At 42.8% G+C, this 18,135-nt stretch overlaps 1 protein-coding gene and 1 pseudogene across 2 annotated transcripts in view; one reads left to right on the top strand and one right to left on the bottom strand.

Annotated features, from left to right (window-relative positions):
• LOC123483068 (striatin-like) overlaps nucleotides 1-11,860 on the top strand; it is a 72,642-nt gene extending 60,782 nt beyond the window's left edge. For both annotated transcript variants that reach the window (XM_045212509.1, XM_045212510.1), the window contains 10 exons: nucleotides 221-364; nucleotides 635-771; nucleotides 4,203-4,378; nucleotides 4,834-4,881; nucleotides 5,146-5,267; nucleotides 5,635-5,802; nucleotides 7,007-7,147; nucleotides 7,585-7,686; nucleotides 7,853-7,939; nucleotides 8,237-11,860. In XM_045212509.1, coding sequence (XP_045068444.1) covers nucleotides 221-364; nucleotides 635-771; nucleotides 4,203-4,378; nucleotides 4,834-4,881; nucleotides 5,146-5,267; nucleotides 5,635-5,802; nucleotides 7,007-7,147; nucleotides 7,585-7,686; nucleotides 7,853-7,939; nucleotides 8,237-8,406 — 1,295 coding nt within the window. In that variant the 3' untranslated portion in view covers nucleotides 8,407-11,860. The remainder of the gene's footprint in view (nucleotides 1-220; nucleotides 365-634; nucleotides 772-4,202; nucleotides 4,379-4,833; nucleotides 4,882-5,145; nucleotides 5,268-5,634; nucleotides 5,803-7,006; nucleotides 7,148-7,584; nucleotides 7,687-7,852; nucleotides 7,940-8,236) is intronic.
• Nucleotides 11,861-12,562: 702 nt separating this feature from the next.
• On the bottom strand, nucleotides 12,563-16,920 carry LOC123483061 (annotated as a pseudogene).
• Nucleotides 16,921-18,135: the final 1,215 nt, after the last annotated feature.

The following is an 18,135-nucleotide window of genomic DNA, read 5'->3' on the forward strand; positions in this document are numbered from 1 at the left end:
GGTGCCCTTCTACTCTAAGATGATGACCTTCCATTCTCCTCTCCTCCTCTTCCTCTTCCTTATCCCTCTCCTTTCTTTCTTTGACTCTTCTCCTTCCTGATCCTCTCTGTATACTACTTCTTCTCCTCTTCCTCCTCTTCTTCCTCCCTCTCCTTTCCTTATTTGTCTCTACTCCTTCTCCTCCATGATCCTCTTCTCATCTTCCTCCTCGTCCTCCCAGGGCCTAACCGGTCCAAACTGCAGGATATGCTGGCCAACCTGCGAGACGCAGAAGACCTCCCGTCCATGCAGCCCCCCGTGACACCGCCCTCCCGGCCCAGCGTCCCCAGGCTCAACGAGCACGAAGTGGGCCGCCCCGAAGAAGGTAAGACGAGAGCTCAATTGTCCTCAAAGGGTTTGAATTTACAGAATGCACAATTTCCAAATATACATAATTGACTTACAAATTGACAATTTTACACAACAATATCTAATGGGCCCAAATACCAATGATGATTATATTTCAGTAGCAGTCATTTAGTGACGTCTCCGTTTGTCCTTCTGTTAATTTTTCCCTACTTGTCTGTCTGCCTGTCTAATGTGTCTGTCTGTCTGGTCTGTCCATCTGTCCGTCTATCTCATCCATCCATCACAGTGGAGGCCATGACGTTTCCGCCTACGTCAGGGAAGTCGTTCATCATGGGGCCGGACGATGCGGCAGAGAGCGAGCTGGGCCTGGGCGAGCTGGCGGGCCTCACTGTGGCCAACGAGGCAGACAGCCTGGCCTACGACGTGAGTACCTACCTCTGAGGGGAAGGGAGGATAAGGAAGGAAGGGAGGGTGAGGGGAGTAAGGGGGGCGAGCTGGTAACATAACCATGGCCAACAAAGCTGACAGCCTGGCCTACAACGGGAGTGGCATCAGTCCTTCCTTACAAGGGGCACCAACCACTGCAAGATGGTGGTCCTCTGTAGCTCAGCTGGTAGAGCACGGCGCTTGTAACGCCAAGGTAGTGGGTTCGATCCCCGGGACCACCCATACACAAAAATGTATGCACGCATGACTGTAAGTCGCTTTGGATAAAAGCGTCTGCTAAATGCATATTAAATTAAAAAAATTAAATTAAATTAAGATGTAGAAGCAGGGGCAAGGCAGCTAGCAATGAATGAATGAATGAATGAATGAATATATTAATGAAAACATTTATTATGACAAAAAGGACACACTTTATTGCCCCGAAGGGAATTTTATTTGCATATCATGACCACTGCATTCAGATTTTTTTTTTTTGTAAAACAGTAGACACGGACATAGCAATTAATGACAGACTGTACAACATTCAGCTAATCAGAGCAAAGTGCACCACCACCAAACAGCGGGCAGCAGCATTCACATATTTTATTTTCTGCTGTATATACATTGCATTCGGAAAGTATTCAGACCCATTCCCTTTTTCCACATTTTGTTACGTTACAGCCTTATTCTAGAATGGATTAAATATATTTTTTTCTCCTTAATCTACACACAATACCCTATATTGACAAAGCGAAAACTGTTTTTTAGACATTTTTGCAAATGTATTACAAATGTAAAACAGATACCTTATTTACATAAGTATTCAGACCCTTTGCTATGAGACTCGAAATTGAGCTCAGGTGCATCCTGTTTCCATTGATCATCCTTGAGATGTTTCAACAACTTGATTGGAGTCCACCTGTGGTAAATGAAATTGATTGGTCATGATTTGGAAAGGCACACACCTGTCTATATAAGGTCCCACAGTTGACCAAAACCAAGCCATGAGGTCTGAGGAATTTTCCGTAGAGATCCGAGACAGGATTGTGACCAAGGCACAGTTCTGGGGAAGGGTACCAAAAAATGTCTGCAGCATTGAAGGTCTCCAAGAACACAGTAGCCTCCATCATTCTTAAACGGAAGAAGTTTGGAACCACCAAGACTCTTCCTAGAGCTGGCCGCCCGGCCAAACTGAGCAATTGGGGGAGAAGGCCTTGGTCAGGGAGGTGACTAAGAATCTGATGGTCACTTTGACAGAGCTCCAGAGTTCCTCTGTGGAGATGGGAGAACCTTCCAGAAGGAAACCCATCTCTGCAGCACTCCACAAATCAGGCCTTTATGGCCAGACGGAAGCCACTCCTCAGTAAAAGGCACTTGACAGCCCGCTTCGAGTTTGCCAAAAGGCACTTAAAGGACTCTAAGACCATGAGAAACAAGATTCTCTGGTCTGATGAAATCAAAATGGAACTCTTTGGCCTGAATGCCAAGCGTCTGGCAACCTGGCACCATCCCTACGGTGAACCATGGTGGTGGCAGCATCATGCTTTGGGGATGTTTTTCAGCAGCAGGGACTGGGAGACTCGAGGCTGTAATGTTGCGAAGGTCCAACAAAGTACTGAGTAAAGTATCTGAATACTTATGTAAATGTGATAATTCCATTTTTAATTTTTAATGAATTTGCTCAAATTTGTAAAACTGTTTTTGCTTTGTCATTATGGGGTATTGTGTGTAGATTGAGGGGGGGAAAACAATTTAATCAATTTTAGAATAAGGCTGTAACGTAACAAAATGTGAAAAATCTGAATACTTTCGGAATGCACTGCATGGTGTGTTTGCACCCAGGTAAATTAGCTTTGTATCTACATGACCTTAAACCTGTGGAGCCCCATGGACAACTCTTTTAGCACTTAGGTCCCTCGGGGCAGCAAATATCTACTGCTTTACATTGCCGTGTAGCAGAAGATCAATTCATTTAATTGATTAGCTAGATTTAGAGCTTCCAAACTGGAACACTAAGTAGAAAGGCATATATTTATCTAAAGGTCCTACCTATTTTTCAAAACCTTAGCCAGTTATCATTGACAGATAAGACTTGTACGTAATGGAGTTACTTTATTGTATGTACCCCAGGTGAGCCAGTAGGAGTAGAGGGAAGTTTTTGCTGAGCTTGGTTCAGTTTAGCATTTTCCCTGGTATTGATTAAGGTTAGGATTTGGGGAGGAGAAACTGATCCTAGAAACTGATCCTTCACCCCGGCACCCCAGAGCACGGCAATATGCCTAAGACTTGGGATCAAGTTGACTGGTAGTGTAGGTTTATTAGCAGAGTAAATTCTCCTACATTATTACCTCTGAGCTTATATGCATAGGCTTTGAGTTAGTGAGTGGAACTGTAAACAGAAGCCTTGAAATCAATAGTAATCCACAGAACTGAGCCAAGCTTATGTAAGAGGCTGGTCTCCAGCTTTCAAAATGTCAATATTTAAACAGGCTGGTTTGATTTAGCATGGACTTTGACTTTCGCTTTTGTTGACACACACACACACACACACACACAAACACACGCCTAGGCGCATACACACTAACACAAGCGTGCACACACGCACACAGAGACACAGGCACATGCGTGCACATACACACACTAGCATGCAGAATGAGGTTGTGATTGAAGAGACTGAGTGTCATATTGCTCAGTTCGACCCAGTGTGGGAGGTGTTCTATGATGGACACACTCATCTCAAAATAGGCATGGATTTGTGTGCATTAGATAACAAAGTTTCTATGGGAACTTTCATACTAAGATATTGCAGCTCTAACAAGCAGGAAATTAAAAGGATATGAAGACCTAAGCAGTGACTATCTACTGGGGTCAAGCACAAGGGGCACATTGCAGACGTGTTTAGCAGACTCAATGAAGAGCATAGCACCACTGAACAGCAATTGCAAACAGGAACAAACCTTTTTTAAGTCAGTGTGACTACGTAAGTTACTTTTTGTAAATTGAAATAAATAAGGCTAAACTAGTGACTCCTAGCTTGCTATACCTTCTGATACATTATTGTACAGCACTTAAGCTTGAATCCTAATAATAATAATATTTTTCTCAACTTCTATAAGCAAAACAAAAACAATCAAATAAACAGTTATATGACAGAGTAGGTCTGGACTGCGATTTTCAGCTAGAGTTGAAGGTTTTGAGTGTTTCAAGCCTCCAACAGATGAAGCGACAATCAAGAGGAAACCACATGGCTTGAGCAGAGGGAGGAGGTGGTCAAAAGGGGGACATCTGTGTGCATAACTTGCATTTTGTTGCAATGTATGGACGCATGACTGTAAGTCGCTTTGGATAAAAGTGTCTGCTAAATGGCTTATTTTTTTAAAATAAATACATCTCCAATTGACATCAATACTCTTTGCCATTTTACTTAGGTGACCAACAGCCAGGATGCGCTGCGGAAGACGTGGAACCCCAAGTTCACACTGCGTAGCCACTTTGACTCCATCCGGGGCCTGGCCTTCCACCCCGTGGAGCCCGTCCTGGTCACTGCCTCCGAGGACCACACCCTCAAACTGTGGAACCTCCAGAAGACTGCCCCCGCCAAGAAGTAAGAGCTCGCATAGGCCTACCCTGCTGTCAGTCAAACACCTGGGTCGTATTTACTAGACCCCAAACAATGTAAATGTTTGCCTTAATTTAACCAGGGAAGTAATTGAGATCACATTCTCTTTTACAATAACAACCTGACAAAGTTAAGAGCGATACATAGTATTAAAGAAACTCTCGGTTTGCACTAATGAATACGACCCTGCTGTCAATCAAAGACAATTATACTTTTAAGAAGGTACCTAAGTAGTGAAAGTGGCTAACTTGGTCACGTTCAATGGGGTAAGAGTCATGTGGAATTGTTAAGAGCGCTATTGTGAAAAGACAATCGATAGTTAAAGCGTGCCTCTTTCTTATACGTTTCTGATGGCTATAATGGGCCATTTTGTTGTAGTTGGTGTATGCTTGTTGAATATGTACATCGAAGGTAGTTACGTTCCCTGTCTGTCTTCCTAGATGTGCTGCCCTAGATGTGGAACCCATCTATACATTCAGGGCCCATCGGTGAGTAACCTTCCTTATCCACTATAACCCAACCTTTTTATATATGGACAACTGGACTGATACTCTTGTATACATGAATAATTTGTTCTATCAAATGTATTTCATACAAACCATCAAATGTACATATTCACATACTTTGTATCTTTGCATAAGTAAAACACTGCTAAAGTGCAATGGAAAAAATTAAATAACGTGTTCTTGTGTTTTGTCTTCCCAAAACAAGTTGAAGTTAATCATGAGATTGCATGTTTCTGTCTTCTGTAGTGGTGCGGTGTTGTGTGTGACCATGAGCTCTACAGGGGAGCAGTGCTTCAGTGGGGGGATGGATGGAACCATTCAGAGCTGGAACACCCCCAACCCTAATATCGACCCCTATGACTCATATGGTACGCCCCCAGATGCCTTAGCTACACCACTGATTATTAGTACATCGCTCTTCTTTCTCTTTTTTCATATCCTCTTCATCTCTTTACTCTTTCTTTCCCTCTCTACCTCTATTTTCCCTTTCACTACATCTCTCTTCCAACTTTCCATCTGACACTCCTTTCATCCTCCTCTTTCACTCTATTCTCCTCTCTTTATCCAACTCTTTTTTTCCCCTGTCTCCACATTATCTTTCATTCTTTATCATTCCCTCTCTCCTTTTCCCCTCCCTCCTTTTAACTCTCCCCACCTCTTAATTCTCCACCTCTCCTTCCTCATAACTCTCCTTCCCTCTCCCTTCTAACTCTCCCTCTCTCTTTCCTGCCGTAGAGCCCTCGGTGCTGCGGGGGGCGATGCTGGGTCACACTGACTCAGTGTGGGGTGTGGTCTACAGCTCGGCCCACCAGCGCCTGCTCTCTTGCTCCGGGGACGGCACTGTGCGCCTGTGGAACGCTGCCAACACCTCCCCCGCACTCGCCATCTTCAACGAGAAAGGAGGTGAGATGCTGAACGCAGATCAGATCAATGAAATGATCCCCCAATAGACTTACATTGGCTGTCCCACACAAACACTGCACTAGCATCAGTTCATAAAACAGATGCCTCGCACATTTTCACTTAATGTTCCACAACACCTAATTGACCCGCTTACACTGACTGTCCCACATAACCACTGCTCTAGGATCAGCTCATAAAATATATTTGTAATTTACGCTATACAATGACCTAGAATCCGCTCCATAAAGAGTTACTCCTGGGTTTCCCAAACTAGGGGTCGCGACCCCATGTAGGGTCACCTGATTTAAAAATGGGGTCTCGAGAGAAAATTTACACTTGGTTCATAGAACCGGGGTTACGTTAGTAACCACCGGTAGCAGCTAGATGCGGTTGTAAGAAACAGAGGGGTTTCTGTTTTCTTCCTACAAATGTGTCTATCTTTTGAATGGTTTATGCTACAAAATATTATGACCCCATCACTGAAAGATAAGACTTTCAGGAACACGTACGTACTAAATCAGACTGGGGGGAAAAGAACATCAATGATGATGTTAAGAGCGTCTGCTAAATGACTAAAATGTAAATGTAAATTTTATTTTCTACACAGAAGATCATACAACATTATTGCCTGATGGTCTTCTGAACTTCCCAATACCTTTCTGATGCATTTCAGTCACTTCAACCATACGGTCTTCAGATTGAAATACTGTCAAAAATACTATCAGACTGATTTGTAATAGACTGTCATAGTCCCAATTTTTTTAAAGTAAACATTTGCTGTTGATTACATAACTTTTTTTTACATGGTGGGGTTGCAAAACATTTTTGATATCAAAATGGGGTTGCGTACCAAAAAAGTTTGGGAACCCCCTGAGTTACTCAATTCAGAACACTACCTGCCCCAAAAAGAGGTCTGACCTAGGACCAGCCAGGTCCCCACAGCCAAACCCTAACCTCTCCACCTCTACCTCTGTCTGATTCAGAGCTAAAACTGATCTAGAATTAGCTCCATAAAGTGTTACTCAATTCAGGACACTATCAGCCCCACAAAAAAGGTCTGACCTAGGACCAGGTCACCACCATAGAAATAGATCTATAGAATGGCATTCTAATTCTATCGTCACCACACGCAAATCCTGCCCCCTTCAACAGAACCACTGCTCTAGGATTTGTTCATAACCTTTCCAACTCTTGTCGGTTTCAGAGCTGGGCGTCCCCACGTCAGTGGACCTGGTGTGCAGTGAGCCGGCCCACATGGTGACGTCGTTCAGCACGGGGGAGATCGGACTCTTCAACATGGAGACGCGGCAGCTGATTCTCAAGCTGGACCAGACCGGAGAGCCCGGTAAGCTCCGCTGCCATTTCTACACAGTGACTGTATAGATTTGTAACTCAAAAGAGAGAAATTGAGTGCACTATGCGCTCACTGCCTATTTTCTTGCTCTCTCCCTGTCAACTCCCTTTACTCCTCTTGTCACAACACAAATGTTTATGTTTGTGCATTAAAAGTCATACTCTTATTTTGTTGGTGTACTCGCTTCAGAAAGTTTCCCTGGCATATTTCTTAGTTATATTAGCAACAGGGTATAACCCTAGTACCCACCAATTATATTATAGCTCTGTGGCTCTCCCTTCCAACTCCCTACTTTTGAATAATTTTGGCTCGAGTTATAACTCACATGTATCCTGTTGTTCTGACAAATGACTAAATGTAAATGAGAAAGGCTAGTAGCAATGTTCAATTGAGTTTCATGTCTTTTCACGTCCACCCCGCACACACAGAAGCCCCGTGTAAGATCAACAAGGTGCTGAGTCACCCCACTCTGCCCATAACCATCACGGCCCAGGAGGACCGACACATCCAGTTCTTCGACAACAACACGGGTGAGATTGACAGCGTCCAGTTTGAACTGACATTCCAGCTGGAATTAAAATAAAATGTATACATAGTAAGACAAACACATTTTGTCACAGTAAAAAGTGTACTTATAACAGTTGGCTATAACATTGAGAACAGTGATTTTGTACTCATCCTGCGTTCCTATTACAGGGAAATGTATTCACTCCATGGTGGCCCACCTGGACGCAGTCACCTGTTTAGCTGTGGATCCCAACGGCTTGTACCTGATGTCTGGCAGTAAGTATTTATCTGGTAACAGAGAAGTACTAGTGTTTATGGTGGTTAGCGTTTCATGTAGTTACAGAAATATTGTTCCTTGCAAAACTGGAGATACAAACTGGCAGTGTGGCAAATATGATATCTGAGCACAGAAACGGAAGCCCCCTTGGATCTTTCTTGTGGTAACTTTCACTAAACAGGCAGTTTTAGAATTGTAACATCTCCCTCTATTTCTCTCTTTCTCTCGGTCTCCCTCTCTCACTCTACCTCCCTATTTCTTTATATTTTTGTTCTTACCCTCCTTTGCCCTATTAGGCCACGACTGCTCCATCCGCCTGTGGAACATGGAGAGCAAGACGTGCATCCAGGAGTTCACAGCGCACCGCAAGAAGTCGGACGAGGCCATCCACGACGTGGCGTTCCATCCCACCAAGTGCTACATCGGCAGCGCCGGGGCCGACGCGCTTGCCAAGGTCTTCGTATGACCGCAAATTCCAATAGCTAACAGCTGCGTCCGGCTCGAAGGACCATGAAAAAGGGGATGAGGTGTGGTGTAACTGAAGGGAGGGATGGGAGTTAGAGCCCAACTCAAAGGCAGGAAATGTAGTGAGGTGGATGGGTAACTAGCCACTGGTGTCTGGGTCTCGACCAGTGGCAGTCGAGAGGGATGGTTAGACACCTGATGGTTTGAAGGCTGAAAGGGGTGAACGTGAGAGTTGGCGAGAAAGAGGGCTACTGTCTTTCCACTGTATACTTCCTGTCCTACAGACACACTCCCCAGCTAACCCGGGCAGGCCTGGGTGCTACATCCAAACCAGGAGACCAGTGGTTAAACATCACAAAGACCAGGCGCATATCCAGGAAATTCTCAAGACCTGTACTCTCATTTAGAAACATTGAATTTGTGTCCTAACAGAAACACAAGACTCGTATTCTGCACCCCAACCCCTGGCCACCCCTAAGACTGCCTGTGTCTTCAATGTTGTCGTTTTTCAAAGATTTCATGGAAATGTGCCTTTTTCGTCAATCGTCTTGCAAACAACGTTATTTTACAGTTTGTGTGCAACGTAGGAGTGGGCAGGTCGTTCAACAACAAGTAATCATTTATTGTCCAACATAGTACTGGACATTGTCTATTCCATTTGATCCATAAAACTAAGTTTAAAAATAATTATATTTTCATTCTATGTACACAGCATATGTATGGCTAGTGGTCAATAGTCACAGTACTGTTTCAGTTATTGAACGTGGGAGTTGGGAGCCACAATGCCCTCAAATCCACTGAAATATACAGTAGCGTGCAGAACTGGAGTCCCCCTGAATAAGAAAAATGGTAAAGTAACCTGAAAGTCAGTTTGAAGTTGAAGTAAAGGCCATGAGGCTGCATTTCCTTGATGTGTGATTTATTATAGCCTTTTTTTATATGTCTGTGGTTTTGTATTTAATCACAACAAATTCGAAATGACTCCATTAGTTCATCTCTAAAACAAGTAAAATTGTAGCTTTTTAAGTAGTGCCTATTGTCCACACACTTGTTTTGCACCCTCTTGAAAAGCTAAACCCATGAAAATAATTTAATTGTGTAATGAAACTTTGCTAACAAAATTCCTACATATTAGCCCATATGAATCTGTCACCTATGTGAGTAAGCCATCCTTGTATTCCAGCTTGCTTTGCTTCACTGTTGAATCAGTGTTCAAATACAAATTGTCTGTACACAGCCAAAACACTGACTTACCCAGGCCACATCCATTCTTAAACTTAATTTAGTTTCCAATTAAATTGTAAATGCTTTTATGCTTCAGCTTCAGTTCTCCTAGGTACAAGGAGTGCCTCTTTGGTGTTTGGATGTTCCATTCTTTACATAAATAGGGCCGCAACTCCTACTACATTGTAATATACAGTACCAACATAAGTAGAAGCGTTAACTCTTAACAAGATCTGTCCTGTGACACTTTGCTAGCAGTAGATCAATTACTCAAACTTTGTTTCACAATTTAACGCAATTGATTGATCAATGTTGTGGTTTGACCTAATTTGAGTACATGCTGCTTTATCGTGTATTTATAGTTGAACAACCAGACAAACTGCACTGAAAATGGTTTGCAGTGAAAACATTTATTCATTTAATTGTTTTTTTATTTGAGCTGTGTATTTATTTATGACTCCGTGTCATTTAAGCCAAAAGGATCAACCAAGTATTGTCTTACAACGACAAGATGCTTCACAGAGAGCCTGCGGATGTAAAGTTTCCTGCGACCGCTAAGTTGGTCTTTCAGCTTATAATGCTAAGTTAGCTCTTTTGCTAATGCTAAGTTAATGCTAAGTTAGCTATGACTGCTAAGGTAGTTTCTTCATAGCTATCCTGCTTGCCCCTGTACTGAGTTAGCCCCTTGGCTCCCATTTTTGACTGCAGAACTGAGGTCTCTCAGTACTCAACTGCACATAAGCTACGCTCCTGTGTTTAGGCGATATGACCAGCTCTGGTCAGAAAGCAAGGTAAATGCTTTATGTAATAACTGTTAGAGAATAGAATTGTCTCATTATTTTGAGCAATTACTCGTTTTTTATTTACTATACATGGTTGTTGAAAAAGGTAAAGAAATCCTTGTTAAATACAGGTAGATATTTTTTAAAAGAATATTTTCTGTTTTACTTGAACATTTAGGAGTTATTCCTTGGGGGATTTGTGTACTTTTTTTATTTTGTAGTGGAATGGTTGGAGATTTGCCGGTCTTATCAAAAGTTGTATGCCTTTGGTTGTGAGCACTACAAAACAAGACAGATTTTGTCATTATTCTCCAAGTTGTTTCATCTGCAGTTGAACAGAGAGAGATTAGGATTTCGCTATCTACCAAATGCTTTGGTCTCTAAAATGAGGACTGTTGAATGACAAGGATGGATCAAAAATCTGTGGGGAATTCGGTGTGCTTGCGTTGTACAAATATCTTTTTTTCTTTTTTCTTTACTTTGGTGTCAGGTAATTTTAGACAATGTAAGGGCGAGAACAAAAATGTGTACAGTTTTAAAGTATAAAAAAAAAAGATATTTATTAACACAGTATATTGAGTGATGTGAAATGGAGTCAGTATGTATGGTGCGCTTGTCGTGGTAAACGTACAGTAGTTTCATCACAACACTGAGTAGTTGAACAAAATAGGAGTTATTATAGGGCCCCCTGCTGCTCACAATGTGGAAGAAGCATATTTCAGCAGGTTGGCTCTCATTTCATGTCTTTTAATGGGCTGTATGTCCATTTGAATGACAGAATAATGAGGCTGACCATAGGCTAGTGTGCTTTTTGTGTGTGTGTTTTTGGTCGTAGAGAACCACTTTAAATACTTGTTTTCTCCAAACCAGTTTGAGCTGTCATTTTTGAAACTGGGTCTAATACCATAGTTAGCTGTATGTCCATCAAGACTGCATACGGTCGTCAATTGGAATATTAATAACCAAGCAAATACAGTGGTCCTCCAGAACCAGGAGTCGGACTATTTGAACAAATAATTATCATACTGTGAAAGGCAGTGTAAAAGCAGAATGCTATAGTCTAAATAGTGACTCATATATGCGTCTAAAATTCACTTGTCTATTCTGAGCAGCAGGGGGTGTTGCTTACAAGCACTACAAAGTGTATGAAAAGATCACACAAAACAAAGAACCTATTAATAACCAATGGGAAAACAAAAACAAAGTCCTGGGCGAAGCCAAGTTTGCCTGTTGTAAATCAAAAGTCATTGCCCTTTTAACCTCCAGGTGTATAGAGAATTCTTTTAAGATGATGTGAATTTGATAAATATGCTAATTAGACTGTACATACAGTACATATAATTATTGTCATTATAGTTTATTCTTTTTTCATGATGTATTGTATTTTTTCTCAGATGGAAGAGTGACAGATTTATCAATAACAACAATAAAGGAATATGTTGTATATCATACTGGTAATGTAGTATTTGTTTCCCACCTTTAGAATAATGCCTTTCATTGCTTCAACATTAATCCACATTTTCCATTCAAGTGTATACCTACCTATAGGAAAATAAAAAAAAGTACCCCCATAATACATATTAATTGTAATCCAATAGCAACGTTTATACCAATACTTTTAAAAACATTTAATTAATACATCTAAGATGTATATTATTTAAATACATATAAAATTGGTATGTACGTATCATTTGTTGACAATGTAGTACTTCTCCCAGTGTGTAAAAGCCCACACACACCAGAACGATGGTCAGCCGAGCGCAGTAGGGGGCCGTTCCATCAATGACTTTCACCATGGGGTATGTTATAGGGAGCAGTGCCTGTTTTCTTCGCCAATTTAACATGTAGAATCGTTGGAAAATGACCATAAAATGCTACCTGATATTCGGGTCTGAGGCACTCTCAGCTGACTGTCGTTTTGATGTGTTCTACTCCCGAGTGGCGCAGTGGTCTAAGGCACTGCATCTCAGTGCTTGAGGCGTCACTACAGACCCCCTGGTTCGATTCCAGGCTGTATCACAACCGGCCGTGATTGGGAGTCCCATAGGGCGGCGCACAATTGGCCCAGCGTCGTCCGGGTTTGGCCGGTGTAGGCCGTCATTGTAAATAAGAATTTGTTCTTAACTGACTTGCCTAGTTAAATAAAGGTAAAATAAATAAAAGGGTTCAGTTTTGGGGCTGTGAGTTGAACTCTTGACAGATGTTGTGTACGATAGTGGGCACCAGCTTATGGAGGTCATCAAAGTCCTCCACCAAGAACGAGTGCTCCTTGACTGGCTCGCTGGCTATGTCTTCTAGCTGCTCCTGGGATGCCCAAGCAATACCAATGGAGTAGGCAATTACACCTGTTCACACGCAATACACACACCACATATCAGTTTCTTGCTCCATGCAAATGAATCCTTTCTCCGTCAAGGTAGTCCCTGACCTGATTCAATAAATGAAAGCAATGATGTGGAAAGTGAAACCTTGCTTTCATTCACTCAAGTCACACAAATGGGACCTCAAAAATGAAGGAGAGGTGTATTTTCAAAGGCTTCAAATAGGGCGCCTCTGCCCTACTACAATTATTATTTTTTTCAACCCCCCCATAGTTCCCTCTTAGCCAATCACCTCTTGACCTTCCCTCCCTCCCTACCTTACTTACCTATCTTGAGTGGCCAGAGCAGGATCCCTGACGTCATCATAGGAACGCCCGTCAGTGATAACTACCATGACCTTCTGCTTACTCCCGTTCGATTGGCCGAAAACTTCCAGGATGGTGAACGCAATGGCCGCCCCTGTGCTGGTCCCCCCGCTCCAGTAGCTTATCCCCAAAATGGCGTCCAACAGCTCCTTCTTTCCACCATATTCCCCAAGGCCTATCTCCAACCTCTGCTCATATGAGTACTGCACTAGCGCCACGTGTGTCCATGTTGGAGATGTCGAACGTTGACGTGACATTGGCGATAAACTTGAGTAAGTGGGCGGTGCCCACACTGCTGGAGCCATCCAATAGGAAGATGAGGTCGTGGGCATTGAGGCAGGTGCGGCTGCATACCAGGCGGGTCATGGAACACATGCGTTTCACCAGGGGCCGCGCGGTGGAGAGTAGGGAGAACCAACTGACAACGGGCAGGGAGAAGAAGCTGCCGGGCCGACACACCACCTGAGGAAGGGAGAAGAGGAAAGAGGTTGTCAGTTAAAATGTGTTTAACTGATGTTTTAATTAATGAACTGAAAGATTCCTCATCAAAAAGAATGGAAAATTGTATAATACTTCTGGGCAAGCCTTGAAGCCTCCTCCACGTGGTCCGAGGGCCAACCATCCACCAGGACCACGGCATCGTTAGGCGCCTGTCCACGGTTAACGTTGCCGTAAGTAAAGTAGTACTCGTTGATGTGGGCCAAGGGCTTGCCTGGGAGAACAGGGACTTGTTCATTAGGGTACGCAAAGCAAAACCTTTTTTTTTTATCTACGGAAAAGTATGTGTTTCTTATTGAACAAGTCCAGGTAGTCCAGGTAGTCCCTCCCTGTTTTCTTCCGTTTGGTGCCTACTGAACATGACCCAGGAACAGTCAATGAGAGAGTATTCCAAATAATTAGAAGGTAATCAGGCTTTATCATGAATTATTTTGTAGAATATTATTTTGTAGAATTTTAGTGGGCACTTTTATGTAACTTCCCTGGAAGACCACAAGGAGGCAGCACAGTGTTATTTCATTTGTACTATATACAGTGAGGGAAAAACGTATTTGATCCCCTGCTGATTTTGTAAGTTTGCCCACTGACAAAGAAATGATCAGTCTATAATTTTAATGGTAGGTTTATTTGAACAGTGAGAGACAGAATAACAATAAAAAAATCCAGAAAAACGCATGTCATAAATGTTATAAATTGATTTGCATTTTAATGAGGGAAATAAGTATTTGACCCCCTCTCAATCAGAATGATTTCTGGCTCCCAGGTGTCTTTTATACAAGTAACGAGCTGAGATTAGGAGCACACTCTTAAAGGGAGTGCTCCTAATCTCAGTTTGTTACCTGTATAAAAGACACCTGTCCACAGAAGCAATCAATCAATCAGATTCCAAACTCTCCATCATGGCCAAGACCAAAGAGCTCTCCAAGGATGTCAGGGACAAGATTGTAGACCTACACAAGGCTGGAATGGGCTACAAGACCATCGCCAAGCAGCTTGGTGAGAAGGTGACAACAGTTGGTGCGATTATTCGCAAATGGAAGAAACACAAAAGCACTGTCAATCTCCCTCGGCCTGGGGCTCCATGCAAGATCTCACCTCGTGGAGTTGCAATGATCATGAGAACGGTGAGGAATCAGCCCAGAACTACACGGGAGGATCTTGTCAATGATCTCAAGGCAGCTGGGACCATAGTCACCAAGAAAACAATTGGTAACACACTATGCCGTGAAGGACTGAAATCCTGCAGCGCCCGCAAGGTCCCCCTGCTCAAGAAAGCACATATACAGGCCCATCTGAAGTTTGCCAATGAACATCTGAATGATTCAGAGGAGAACTGGGTGAAAGTGTTGTGGTCAGATGAGACCAAAATTGAGCTCTTTGGCATCAACTCAACTCGCCGTGTTTGGAGGAGGAGGAATGCTGCCTATGACCCCAAGAACACCATCCCCACCGTCAAACATGGAGGTGGAAACATTATGCTTTGGGGGTGTTTTTCTGCTAAGGGGACAGGACAACTTCACCGAATCAAAGGGACGATGGACGGGGCCATGTACTGTCAAATCTTGGGTGAGAAACTCCTTCCCTCAGCCAGGGCATTGAAATTGGGTCGTGGATGGGTATTCCAGCATGACAATGACCCAAAATACACGGCCAAGGCAACAAAGGAGTGGCTCAAGAAGAAGCACATTAAGGTCCTGGAGTGGCCTAGCCAGTCTCCAGACCCTAATCCCATAGAAAATCTGTGAAGGGAGCTGAAGGTTCGAGTTGCCAAACGTCAGGCTCGAAACCTTAATGACTTGGAGAAGATCTGCAAAGAGGAGTGGGACAAAATCTCTCCTGAGATGTGTGCAAACCTGGTGGCCAACTACAAGAAACGTCTGACCTCTGATTGCCAACAAGGGTTTTGCCACCAAGTACTAAGTCATGTTTTGCAGAGGGGTCAAATACTTATTTCCCTCATTAAAATGCAAATCAATTTATAACATTTTTGACATGCGTTTCTCTGTTTTTTTTGTTTTGTTTTTCTGTCTCTCACTGTTCAAATAAACCTACCATTAAAATTATAGACTGATCATGTCTTTGTCAGTGGGCAAACATACAAAATCAGCAGGGGATCAAATACTTTTTTCCCTCACTGTACCGGCTTTGAATGAAAACAGAATACATATCCACTTGCACAATTGGGGACAAGACAAAGTAAACTAAAGTATCAGAGTTGGTTTGTCAGGATCAATAAAATGTCACGCCCTGACTCTGGGGACTCGTATATGTTGAGTCAGGGTGTGTATGTTCTATGTTGTGTATTTCTATGTTGTTGTTCTATTATGTCTAGATCTATGTTGGCCGGTGTGGTTCCCAATCAGAGGCAGCTGTCGCTCGTTGTCTCTGATTGGGGACCATACTTAGGCAGCCTATTGGCACTGTGTAGTTGTGGGATCTTGTTCCGTGTTAGGTATGTTGTGTGTGTACCTTGGACTTCACGTTTCGTTTTTGTTGTTGTGTTTAATAGTCAAATAAACATGTATGCATATCACGCTGCGCCTTGGTCTGACCCGTCGATGAACGATCGTGACATAAAAAGACAAATGGACATTAGCATACACGTATCGTACTTTTATGTAGATCTACAATTTTATGTACATTCCGTTTTCAATGTCTTGTTTTTAAATGTGTTTTTAAGCGATTTCGATGGAGATTCTCATGTGTTTTTCAGATAAGTGCAGATGAAAGAGAAGGAGGCCTCTTTGTTTAGATTAAGGCTGCTATTTAATCAAAATTGGTATCCAGGTTTCTCTGGTAAATCAACCATCTCTGTTTAACAAAGCAAACAAAGTTTGGAGGATTACACATCTTAAAAGGCATTCTTGCAAGAGACATATTGTGTCTAATCACTGGAAACCCATCCCACCCAAACCATACTATTTATATAGTTTTTTTTTTTTAATTGCATTGAGTGTCAACCTTGCCTGCCTGTCTGCCTGCCTGCCATCCTGTTGCCCACAATGGAAATAAGCCTTTAGGCTTTATCAAGGTTATCCTCAATCATTTGTATGTATGTATTGTTGTCTCTGGCTGGAGCAGCTTATTATAATTGTCAAATAAATTATTTAAAATCCTGTGTGTGGCAACTCACCCACATTGGAGTGACCCCCTTTTTAGATGATACGCTCTATAGCTCCTTTAAGATCCCTGGGGTTGCGATGGGCCTTCAGTCCAAACTCTGTCACTGGGAAAACACACTCATGAACCTGTACTGTATTTGAACAGAGTTAATAATGCCTACATTCAAATATTATGTCTTACATTGCAAGATGGCTGAGACCATGGTGCTAGCAACACCAGGGTGTTATTAAATAAATGGGTCACTGTTGACAGTTACATTTTAGCAGACGCCCTTATCCAGAGCGACTTACAGTAGTGAGTGCATTTTTCATATTGGTCCCCCGTGGGAATCGAACCCACAACCCTGGCGTTGCAAGCGCCATGCTCTACCAATAGAGCTACGCGGGACTACAGTTCTGTAAGTTACTTTGTTTGGATGAACGCACGTCCTAGTGACCATATCAAATATCTTGTTCTTACATTTCTCTTGTTCTCTCTAGTTGAGGGGAAAAGGGAGGCAGAGCAGTAAGTCTGGTGGTGACAACATAATACATTATCGCTCTCTCCCCCCCTCTCTCTCCATCATTATCCATCACTCCATCTGTCAAAAATGTCTCTCTCTCTCAGGATGTTCATTAAGCATGATGGCGAAGGAGGAGGTCCGGGGTGTGTCTCAAATGGCACCCTATTCTCTGTAGTGCTCTACTTTTGACCAGGGCACATAGGGGTCTGTTTGAAAGCCCTAAGGGGAGTAGTGCTGAAGAGATGACGAGTGGTTTGTAGACTACATGGGAGTACCTTACCTTAGTCCATTTTCAGTTAGCTTTGACATGTTGACACCCAATCAAAGCCTAGGAGATGGATGGGTGGCCTAGTGTGTTTCCCAAAAGGCACCCTATTCACTACATAGTGCACTACTTTTGACCAGGGCACATAGGGCTCTAGTCAAAAGCAGTGCACTAACGTTATGTAAGGAATAGGACACCATTTGGGATGCAATAGTAGTGCCTGTCTGTCAGCTGCCAACTAGCACTGCCTCTTTCATCCTCTCTTTTTCCTCCTCTTATTCTGTTATTTTCCTCTCCTCTTTTCTCTAACCACTACAGCAATCCCCCCTCCTGCCCTCCATCCCAGTATTTTGTCCTAGTCCTTTTTCTTCCCTCTTTTTCATTTCCTTTCTGCCTATCAGGCTCCACTTCTCTCTCTTATACCTCATAAAGGTAATACGTTTATACAGTGGCTAGTTAGATATATCCATTTTGAGGTCAAAATACTGTTCGTAATCAGCACAGAGATACTTAACATTTCCTCTATAGATGCCACTGTGACTTATACCTGCAGCCTAATACTGTAGTAATTATAGTGATTGCAGCCCTGTAATCCAGTTCAGTTGTGCGAAGCTGGGTATTTTTCAGTTACCCGTACTGAACGATGCCCA

This window comes from Coregonus clupeaformis, unplaced genomic scaffold (genome assembly GCF_020615455.1).
Source record: "Coregonus clupeaformis isolate EN_2021a unplaced genomic scaffold, ASM2061545v1 scaf0018, whole genome shotgun sequence".
Taxonomy (NCBI): domain Eukaryota; kingdom Metazoa; phylum Chordata; class Actinopteri; order Salmoniformes; family Salmonidae; genus Coregonus; species Coregonus clupeaformis.